At 66.7% G+C, this 11,087-nt stretch overlaps 1 protein-coding gene across 1 annotated transcript; it reads left to right on the top strand.

Moving 5' to 3' along the window:
* On the top strand, positions 433-10,387 carry AIRE (autoimmune regulator). The gene is given in 13 exon segments (XM_021069857.1): positions 433-661; positions 1,009-1,233; positions 1,439-1,594; positions 1,943-2,017; positions 2,525-2,638; positions 3,400-3,563; positions 3,726-3,806; positions 4,710-4,825; positions 5,663-5,762; positions 6,319-6,501; positions 7,106-7,519; positions 8,792-8,860; positions 10,121-10,387. Coding segments are annotated over 13 exon segments (2,007 nt in total). The 3' UTR covers positions 10,202-10,387.

Consider the following 11,087-nt stretch of genomic DNA (forward strand, 5'->3'; position numbering starts at 1 on the left):
GCTCGGGTGGGTGAACACCTGTCCTGGCTCCCTCCGTTTGAACAGGGCCCCAAGGGATGCTGTCCAGAACCACATTTTGGGAATTGAGTCAGGTCGGGCGCGGTCCTCTCTCGGTTACAGGGAAGTTTCGTTCCTGCCTCTGAGGAAGCTCCCTGCGCCCTGATTGGCTCGGACGGAGCGCCTTTGCTGTCTCCACCGCGAGCCAGGTATATCAGAGACCCACCCGCGCGCTCGGCCCGGGAGGCCGCTCAGCCCGCTCTGGTCCCCTCTCCACCAGCCAGGTGTGGCCGCCCAGGGCCCCGCGGCGCAGGGCGAGCGCGAGGCCAGGAGGCAGGCACGGCCCAGACATCCCACAAGTCCAGCGACACCCCGAGGCCGCGGGACCCCAGGCGGGGAGAGGGAGCCCCCAGCCCCGCGACCCCGGGCCCCACGATGGCGGGCGAGGCCCGTGCGGGTGGGGACGCCGCGCTGCGCCGCCTCCTGAGGCTGCACCGCACGGAGATCGCGGTGGCGGTGGACAGCGCCTTCCCGCTGCTGCACGCGCTGGCCGACCACGAAGTGGTCCCCGAGGACAAGTTCCAGGTGGGCCCCAATCCAGACCAACAACGCCCCAGCCTTCCCCAAGCCCGCGCCCAGGAGCCCGCAGGGTCGCAGAAGACCGGTTCCAGATGGACCCTCCCCTCCCCCGCCCCGCTCCTCCCCCCTCTCCCGCCCCCAACACCCTTCCCCGCCCCCAGCCCCAATGCCGCAGCCCCGCCCCCCGCCCCACCCACCAACCTAGGGACCGGTCTCCAGGACAAGTTCCAGTGCCCCCACCCCAGATCCCCAAAGCCCCCTCCCACACCGCCTCAAGCCTCCCTCCAAGCTGAGCATGGCCCCCTGGGATGGATTCCAGCCCCCCCCCCCCAGACCCCCGTGCCAGCCCCACATGCCTCCAAGTTAAGGGGATGGAGGCAGGTGCCAGGGTGAGCCTTCGCCCTCTGTCCCCGCAGCCGAGGTGGTGAGAAGGGGTACCTGGGGAGGGCAAGGCAGGACCCCCATCCCCTGCTTTGCTTCAGGAGACCCTGCGGCTGAAGGAGAAGGAGGGCTGCTCCCAGGCCTTCCACGCGCTCCTCTCCTGGCTTCTGACCCGGGACACGGCCGTCATCCTGGACTTCTGGAGGGTTCTCTTCAAGGACTACAACCTGGAGAGATATGCCAGGCTGCAGCCCATCCTCGACAGCTTCCCCAAAGGTGGAGGCACCGGGGCTGGGCCCCCCCCCCCACCTCCCTCGCTGGGGCAGCTGAGTCGTCCTCTGAGCCCCAGCTGGATGTGAGCGGGAGGGGGCGCTTAGGGACGTCACCTAGACCGCCTGGGGTTCTAAGAGGCCAAGGCCTCAGCCACCTGAACAGGGTGTCCGAGCTGGGCCTGAGGCTGGGCCTGCCCCTGTGCCCCCAGATGTGGACCTCAGCCAGCCCCGGAAGGCAAGGAAGCCCCTGGCCAGCTCCAAGGCCGCTGTGCTGCTGCCCAGGCCCCCTGCCAAGAGGAAGGCCCTGGAGGAGCCGCGGGCCACCCCGCCCACAGCCCTGTCCCCGAGGGCCACCTCCAGCCCAGGTACCCGGTGTGAGGAGCGGGGGAGGGGAGGGGGCACAGATTCCCCCCGGGAGCCTGACACCCTCCTTCACACCAGGCCCTGGGACCATCTGCCCTTCCTGCTTGGCCCAGAGCCAGCCTAGCAGAGGGCCCTCTGGGTACTTGGCCGGGCACCCTGGATGGGTCCGGCAGCCCTGCTGCCCCCTGGGGGTGTACCTTCCCTCTCCTGATGGGCGCCAGAGCTGGGAAAGCAAGGGGACCTGCCGGAGTTGGGGAGATCCCACCTGGGCTCTCCACCTGCCCCCAGCCTTGGCCCAGCAGGGACAGGGGGGCCAGGCTGTCTCTGCTCCCCCTACCCCCCACCAGCAGGCTCCCAGGCCAAGGCCAAGCCCTCCAAGAAGCCGGACAGCAATGCAGAGCCACAGTGCCTCCCGCTGGGCAATGGTGAGCAGGCTGGAGGTCAAGGGGTCAGGGCCCCCCCAAAGCCTCCATGGCTCCTGGGAAAGGGGGGATGCCCAGGCTCACCCCACCTGTGCCCACCTGAGTGCCCGGTCCTTCAGGGCGGGCTTGGACTCTGCTTCCTCCTGAGAGTCCTCCTTGGTCCCTGGGCTGGATACAGCCTGGGACCCCAGAGACCCCAGCGCCGACTCTGGGGACGGTGCCTCCCCCCAGCACAACCGAAGGCTGCTGCCCAGGGTTCCCGCTCATTCCTGCCCGCTGTGTCCAGTCAGCTCACACGCCTCCTAGCACACTGCATTCGTGTCCACACACACACACACACACACACGCACGCTCGCGCGCACACCAGGGCTGTCGCTGCGCTTACACGTGGGCTGTCCGTCCGTCTGTCTGGTCTGCCCTGGAGGAAAGAAGGAAGGGTTCTGACTCCCCACTGGCCGTGCTCAGGGCCGTGTCCCAGTGGCTGAGCCCATCTTGCGTCCCCTCCCCCAGGAATCCAGAGCATGTCCACTTCGGTCCAGAGAGCCGTGGCCGTGTCGTCCGGGGACGTCCCAGGGGCCCACGGGGCCCTGGAGGGAATCCTTATCCAGCAGGTGTTCGGCTCAGGTAGACAGGGCACTGCCAGGGACTCCGCGTCCCCACTCAGCTCCGTGGCGGCTCCAGGGCAGCGGGACACGGACTAGGCGGCCAGCGCCCCCACTCCCTGCAGTGGGTCTGCCGCCTCGGAGGGGTGGGGCTGGGCGACTCTGGACTGTCTGAGCAGCACCCGCCCCCTGCCCCACTCCTGCACCCCTCCTCCTCAGTCGCTGCGCTGGGCACCCTCTGGGGATGCTGAGGACCCTGGGCGCTGATGCGGGCTCTGGCCTCACCCACCAGGGAGGGTCCCGAAGACCCCTGCAGTAGTTTCCTAGGGCTGTTACGACAAAGTGTCACAAACTAGGTGGCTCAAAGCAGGGGCAACTCCAAAATGAAGGTGCGGGCGGGGCCCCGCTTGCTCTCTGGGGAGGCTGTAGGGCAGAACCCTCCCGGCCTCCCTGCTCCTGGTGCTGCCTGCAACCCCCCTCCCCGGGCTTGTGGCCACGTCTGGACACAGTCTCCTCCCTGTGTCTGTCTGCGTCCTCTTCTCTTCCCATAAAGACACTGGCATTGGACTTAAGGTCCAGAGTGAGCCCATCTTAACCAATCCCACCAGCAAAGACTCTACCTGCAAGTGAGCTTGCCTTCCGGGGTTCCAAGAGGCCGTGAATCTGGGAGACATGCTTCCCCAGGGAGTGGACCCCTCCTTGTGCAGGACCCTGGCCCCAGAGCTCTGGAGGGAGGAACAGCAAGCTGTACAGCCCCCTGCCCGGCCCCCCCTCTCCCCCCAGCTGGCTCCAAGAAGTGCATCCAGGTTGGGGGGGAGTTTTACACTCCCAGCAAGTTTGAAGAGCCTGGCAGCGGCGGCGGCAGCAGCACCAAGAACAAGACCCGCAGTGGGGGCGGCGGCCTGAAGACCGTGGTCCGAGCCAAGGGGCCCCAAGCGGTTGCCCCTGTAAGCACTGCCTGCCGCCCCTGGGGAGGCCTGGCCCTGGGCCCCCTCCCAGCGCACCCTGGGCAGCAGGGGCAGCTCTGGGTCCAGAGCTCTCCTGGGGGAGGGGGACTGCCCCTCCTGCCCGCTGCATCCCTTGCTGGTGACCCTCCCTCTCCTTCGCAGGGTGGAGGCAATTCGAGGACCGGCCAGCAGGACAGGGCCCCAGCCCCTCCTGCCCTTCCCAGTGAGCCCCAGCCGCACCAGGTAACGCCCAGCCTGTCCCCAGGATCCCAGGGGTGAGGGTGGCTCCCTCTTCACCTGGCCGCCTGGCCGCCTGGCTGCAAGGGCTGGAGGACAGGGTCGAAGCTGCTGTTCGCAGAGTGGAGCTCTTTTTTTCTTTTAGTGGTATTTTTTTTTCTGATAGTACGCAATTGCAAAAATTCTTAAGTCAGAGCGAGCAAGTCAGCCTGGGCTCTTAAACCCACAGTGTTCGGTCCAGGCACAGGCTCTTCCGAGTCTCACAGCTGTGCCCTTGGGGGGGCGGGGGTAGGGGGTGAGTGGTGGAAACTGTCGGGCTCCCAGCACTGTTTCTGAACAAGGTAGAACCAGCCATCTATTCCAGCACCTTCTCCAGAGACTGCTGGGCCCCGGGCACTCAGCAATGAGCAGGACCCCTGCCCGCCCCCAGGAGCTCCCAGGCTGGCAGAGTTGGGATAGGGGGGTTGCTACCCCGGGGGGCTTCTGAAGGAGGTGGCATCCAGCTGGGTGCAGTAGGCACCTTCCAGGCTGGGGCGCAAGCGGAGGGGACAGAGGCGGGGGGTGGGGGGAACACTGCTGGGCCTGCCCCTCCGCTGCCCTGTGAGGAAGGGGCTGTGTGGGGTGGGCTGTAGTCTCACGGCCGCGTGGAGCACAGGCACCCACGAGACACCAGGCTCTCCTAAGGACAGTCCTTCCCGAGGGGGGTGGACCCAGGAGGTGTTCGGGGCTACCGTCTCAGACAGAGGGGCCTCGGGGAGCCCTGGGGAGCAGGCAGGCAAGGCGGAATTCCAGGCAGGGAGCAGGCTGGGGACCTGGGTGCCCCTGGGGGATGCTGCCCGGGGAGCCGTCTGGCCGGGAGGGCGCCCATCCCGGGTCCCGCAGAGGATGCCTGTCTCCCGACTGCGTCAGAAGAACGAGGACGAGTGCGCCGTGTGCCGGGACGGCGGGGAGCTCATCTGCTGTGACGGCTGTCCCCGGGCCTTCCATCTGGCCTGCCTGTCCCCGCCACTCAGGGACATCCCCAGGTGAGCCTGGCCCTCCGCCCCCACCCGCCGACCCCACCCGCCGACCCCGAGTGGGCATGTCCAGAAGTCTCCCATCCGGAGAGCGGAGAGGCCTCGAGCAGAGCTGAACGGAGGATGGCGGAGCAGAACTGTCCCTTCTCACCCCATCTCCCCAGACCACACTCCCCTGCGCAGCTGACAGCAACGTCTGACTCCAAGGGGCAGGGGGGCACAGAGGCCACAGAGCTGCCCCCATCCTCAGCCCACGCAAGGCCTCCTGCACCCCCTGTCCTGGCCCATGCGGCGAGGGGGGGGGCACTGCCCTCCCCACCCGCTCCCACAGCCCCAGGGCTCTGGTCTGGGCGAAGAGCACTGGGTGGGAGTTGTGGTCCCGGCCCTGCCCCCACTTGCCGCTTGGCCCTGCCCAGGTCTCATTTCTGAGCTAAAACAAAGGGGTTTGGCTGGGGTCCTCTGGCTCCACTCCACGCTGCCCCCCTTCCTTTCTCTTCCTTCCTGCCCTTGACCGGCTCTGCTCCGTGGGCACCATCCCCCATGGGAACCAGGGCCGTGCCAGCGATGTAACAGGCCAGGCACAGGCCGCTGCTGGGCAGGGTGTGGGGAATTCTTGGGGCTCACCAAGGAAGCACCAGGGGTGACTGCCCTGGCATCCTGCTCTCTTGCTGACTGCTGGGCAGGCCCTGCCTCCACCGCTCAGCCCACTTCCCCCGCTGGCCCTCCTTCCCTACCTGGGAAAGGGCGAGCTGGAGGAGCCCCAGGCCTCCCCCGCGCTGGGGGTTGCGAGTCTACTGTCCCCTCTGCTTTGCTCTGCTCCTCTCTGGCTGACAACGACATGAGCAGCGGGACCTGGAGGTGCTCCAGCTGCCTCCAGGGACGATCCCAGCAGGACCTGCCCCGGGCTGAGGCGCCCCGGCCCCAGGAGCCGCCTGCAGAGACCCCGGTACGCACAGCCCACTCCCAGACTCTCTGTCCTCCTGCTCCCTGCCTCCTGGCCACTTCTGTGGGTCAGGCCTGCCCCCGCCACAGGGCCAGGCACCCCTGCCCTAGCCTGGCCCCACCGATTCAACTTTCTCCTGTGGGGCTATGGGGGCGCTGGCCCCTGGGAAGCAGCCCTTACAAGGACCCGGTTTCCCAAGCCTCTGATGTGGGGGCCCCGGCTGAGTCAGGGGATGTCCTCTGACTACTGATAATGTTCTCCACGAATGTTCTGAGCGTTCCGTGGCCACAAAGACATGAAGGATGCGACATGTGCCCCAGTGTGTGCTGTGTCTCCTGGGACAGCCTGTGAGGTCCCAGGGCTCCTGCCTTCACGTGGGGAAAGGGCCAGGGACCCTGCGGGGGCCACAGAGCCAGGAATTGCACCTGGGCCTCTCCCACCTGCGGGTTCTTCCCACAACACGGGCCCGCGGTTCCCAGAGTCCCAGGGGTCATTAACTCCCGTGCCGTGCTGGGCAAGTTCCCTGTGGCCCCTCTGAGCACTGACCCTCTGGTTCCAGGTCCTCTTGGGACTGAGGTCAGCCGGAGAGGAGGCTAGGGGACTGCCCAGGGAGCCCCCAGCGGGAATGGATGCTGCTGTCACCTACAAGCACCTGCTGGCCCCACCTTCCGCAGTCCCCCTTCCTGTGCTGGACCCCTCAGCCCTGCGCCCCCTACTGTGTGTGGGCCCTGAGGGGCCACAGGTGAGGGGGGTGCTGGGGTCCAGGTGGTTGTCCTCAGGGAGCTCGGGGTCCAGGGGCAGCCAGGGAAGCTGAAATAGGAGAGGACAGGCAGGGGGAAGGAGGCAGGAGTCAGATGGGCGTTAGGGCTGGGGGCTGGGGGAGACCCCTGCAAGGAGCAGCCAGGCTGGTCCTGGGGAGGGCGTCGGGCGGGAGCAGGCTGGAAGGAGGCACGGGGGCTGCTGGGGCTGTGAGGTTACCCAGAACCAGGTGGGAGCTCTGAGAGGCAGGGGGAGGGGACGGGGGTGTGACCCTTCTCTCTGGATCTTGAAACCCTCATTACACCTGCCTCACAAAGATACGGCTGTAAACGGGGCGGTTTGGAGCCCCAGGCCTCCCAGCCCCCTCTGGGGTAGCGTCCTTTCGGGGACCCCCGACCAGCCCCAAGAGGGACCGAGGTCGGGGCGCCTGGTTTCTCCAAGTTAGAGGGCCCTTGACTTCCCTTGGCCGGGATCTCGAAACCTCGCCGCCCGTCGCCGCGCCCCTCCCAGCCGTTCAGCCCCGGCGGGGTCCAGGGCACCGTGCACTTCTCCCCGTCCCGGGTCACTGCGCCATCGTCCGTCCGCAGGGCCCAGCGTCCGGCGCGCGATGCGGCGTGTGCGGGGACGGCGCGGACGTGCTGCGGTGCGCACACTGCGCCGCCGCCTTCCACTGGCGCTGCCACTTCCCGGCGGGCGCCGCCCGGCCTGGGTGAGAGCGGGGGCCAGGGAGGGGGAAGGGGAGGGGCGAGGGAGGGCGGGTGCCCCCCGCCCCGCCACCGCTCCGCGAACCACCCTCTAGAGTGGACGCTCCCAGCTCTGCGCAGCCCCGCAGCCTCTTCTCTCTCGCCAGGGCCTCCCCGCGCTGTAGATTCTGCTCCGGAGACCCCGCCCCCTGCCACGCCCCCGGGGCGGGAGCGCCGGCCTCTAGCCCCGCCCCCAGCCCCGCCCGCCCGGCTCCCGGGACCCCCAAGCTCTGTGCAGCCGCGGGCCCTGCGGCGCAGGTGAGGGGGCGTCGCCGCGGGGCAGGGGGTGGGGGGAGCTCATCTCCAGGGGTGGCTCTAGGCGCCCGCCTCGGGGGTGTTCACCTTACCTCCCGACCGTGTGTTCATTGCGTACATACAGTATTTTTGTTTAAATCGACTCCCGTTTGATAACTTAAATCTACTTACAACAGCCACCCTCCTAAGCAACGGTGGCTATGAAGTCACCGGTTGGATGCAGGCCTGTCTCACAGTCACCCCAGGCCGCGGAGTGCCATCCTGGGGTGACTGGAGGTGGGGTGGGGTGGGGGTGGGGCAAGGAGAGCCGGAAGGCGCTTCCACACCAGGTGTGAGTGAGCCACGAGCACGCGTGATTGGTGCTGGCATCCCGCCCCAACCCCCATCCCAGGGGGACGGTGGGGAGTGGACCCCAGCCTCATTTCTGATCTTTACTTCCCAGGGCTTCCTCAAAACCTGGGGGGTCCCTGTGTGGCTCCCCTTCAGAGGCCTCTGGGAGATGGGCGTGTGCCCTGACTGCCTCAGTGGGGGCCTTCCTGACCCCATCCCTGCCCCAGAAGAGTCCTGGGGCCCAAAGTGGTGATGACCTCGTCCCTCCTACTTGCCAGCCCCCTTCACACCCCTGGGACCTGGCACTTGGGGCTCCCACCTGTCTCCTTGGGCCCACCGGTCAGCACTGCTGGTGCTGAGCCTCCACCCAGGGCTGGTGGCACCTCCAAAGGCCAGTGGAAGTGTCACAATTTCACTCTTTGAGCTACAGATCGGGCAGTTTCACGTGGTTCACTTAGAATGGCCTCCCCCCCACACCCCACCCCCGGCCGCCCTGGCCCCCAGCTGGTGAGCCAGGGGGACTCGCCTCATCCCCTGAGCTGGCCCCTGGCCCAGGGGTTGGCTCCGAACACTTGGATGGCTGAAGGGCTGACGTGGGTTTGGGCACTTTCCTCCCTGGGCCTCAGGTTTCCTGTTGGGAACAAGGTCCCTCCTGACTGGCCTTTCCCCAGAGCCCTGGAGGCAGGCAGGCCCAGGGCCTTGGGCAGCCACCTTCTGGGGGTGCAGGGGCCCTGGGCAGGCAGCCACGAGCTGGCTCACGTGCCCTCTGCTTCTGTCCAGCGAGTTAGATGCTAGAATTCAGTTCCCAGGGTCCTGCCTGGAGAAGCACATGGCACCGCCCCGCCCTGGCCCCTGCTGCCTCCAGGGGGGAGCCCTGCTTCCATGAGGATGAGCTCAGCAGGGGTGGGGAGGCTGGAGTGACCTCCTTCTTTTTCTGGGTTCCAGGCGGGGGATGATTCTGCTGGTCACGAGCCTGTTCTGCACAAGGATGACCTAGAGTCCCTCCTGAGTGAGGTATGCGTCACGCGGCCAGGTGCACCTACCTGCGCCCCCTCCCCCCACCCCGGCCCCAGGCCTATGAAGCAGCCAGCACCCAGGCCTTGGGAGGGACTGGGAGACCCTGCTCTGGGCACATCAAAAACCACAGGCCCAGAGTTCCCCTTGTGGCTTAGTGGGTTAAGAACCTGACATAGTGTCTGTGAAGATGCGGGTTTGATCCCTGGCCTGGCTGAGGGATTAAGGATTCGGCGTTGCTGCAAGCTGTGGTATAAGTCGGAGGTCCAGCATTGCTGTGGCTGTGGGGTAGGCTGGCAGCTGCAGCTCCAATTCCAGCCCTGGCCCAGGAACTTCCATATGCCACACGAGCAGCCCTAAAAAAGAGAGAGAAAGAAAAAAGGCACAGGCCCACGTCACTCCAGATGGTGCTGACCCTCTGGGGACAAACGAGCCAAAGGGGGCCCGCCCCTCCCCTTTCTAGCTGCCCTGGAGGCCCCATGGCCTGGACCCTGGAGCTGGTGGCTGCAGAGTCCTGGCACCAGGGTGGCTGAAGCGGGACGCGGAGGCTGTGACTCCCCCGGGTAGGGGGTGGTGGGTGGGCACCCTGGAACCTCCCCCCTCGCGGAGTTCTCGCGTCCCCTCTCAACCCAGGCCTCTCCCCCGCAGTGAACAGCTTGAATCACTGCCAATAAAAGATGACCTGATAGAAACGGTCAGACGCCTCCAGCTGTCCCCAGACCCCAGGTGGCCAGCACGTGTCCTCCTTGTGGCACCTTGGGGATCCCAGCTGACCACAGGGGCTGTGCCCTGTGCGGTGGGCTAGGCAGGGACAGGTCCTGGACAGTGCAGGAGTCTTTAGTGACCTCAGGGTCCCAGAGGGCCGGGGGTGACCCAAGATGCCAATACAGGTGGACAGAGGGCGGCAGATTCACAAGGCCCTTTTGGTCCAGGTCACCCGACTCCTCAGGCTATTAGGTGTCCTCACGGCTCCCCCAGCCCTGTCGGAGCGTCAAGCCCGGAGCAGAGTGGGCAGTGTGGCCCTGCCAAGCCCCCCGGGAAGAGGCCAGGAGAAGGCAGATCAGTCCTGGTGGCTGTGCCCGGGCTTATGACATGTTCAGAGGAGCTCAGGAGGAGGGGCCCCCCGTGGGGTGGGGGGCTCAGGCCTCATTTCCCCTCCTCTGACGAGGACCGGGTTGGAGGGCACCTTCCCGTCACGATGGCGGGCGTCCGCCGAGGCTCGGGCCAGGGCCTGAGTCCCCGTCTCTGCTCTGTCCGCAGCACCCCTTCGACGGCATCCTGCAGTGGGCCATCCAGAGCATGTCCCGCCCGCTGGCCGAGGCGCCCACCTTCCCCTCCTGATGGGCCACCCACCGCGCTCTGAAAGGAACAGAGGGGTCATGCACCCTCCCCTGGCAGCTGGCCCGGTTGGGACCAGGAACGGCGAGTTCCAAGGGCTGTCCCCTCTCGCTGGTCAGCAGCCCTGTCTGTGGGCTGAAAGCCATCGTGTGCGCGGAAATTAAAGTCGCTTCCGTGGGCTTGACGTGCCCTCCAGTGTGGTGTGTTTGTCTGGGGGTTGTACTCCTGTTTCTGATGCCTGCCTGTCGGCTGAGCGGCCGCGGGAAGAGGATGCAGGACTCCCCTGCCCCCTCCTCTGCCCCGGGAGGCCTGGCCCCGCCCACCTCTGCCTACCCCCCTGCCCCTGCCTCCTCTGGTCCGCAGAGGGTGAGCTGGTCCCCACTGGGGCCTTTGCACAGGCTACCCCTCTGCTCCGAGTTCCCTTCCCTCTGTTTTCTCATCGTGAGCGCTCGGCTCCCGTGCCGCCTTCTCGTTCCTTCACTCAGAGTCATTTATTCGGGAAAGCTTCACCACCGTGGCTCTTCTCTGTGCTGAGCATTGGGGTCCCAGGGGGCCATTCCTGTGACAGATCGCTCACAAGAGGAGGGTGGCCTCAGGCGGAAGCAGGAGACAGGACTGGGGTCAGAGCTAGTGGGGTGTGTCCCTGGCACAGACATGAAGTCAGGTGACGCGTGGCTCGGGAGGGGGCAGCACTGTGCTTATTGGCTCATGGCCCAACCCCGGGAGACCGACGGGCAGGACAGTGCTCTTTCCCAGTGGTGTCTGTCCCCCCGTAACGGCCACTGGGGGACCTGGGACCCTGCCTAGTTCTCACCACGTCCCTGTCCCCAGGACCTGGCACAGCTGCTGGGTCAGTGCTGGTGGAAGGAGATGGCAGGGCTATCTAGTC

Source organism: Sus scrofa, chromosome 13 (assembly GCF_000003025.6).
Source record: "Sus scrofa isolate TJ Tabasco breed Duroc chromosome 13, Sscrofa11.1, whole genome shotgun sequence".
Taxonomy (NCBI): Eukaryota; Metazoa; Chordata; class Mammalia; order Artiodactyla; family Suidae; genus Sus; species Sus scrofa.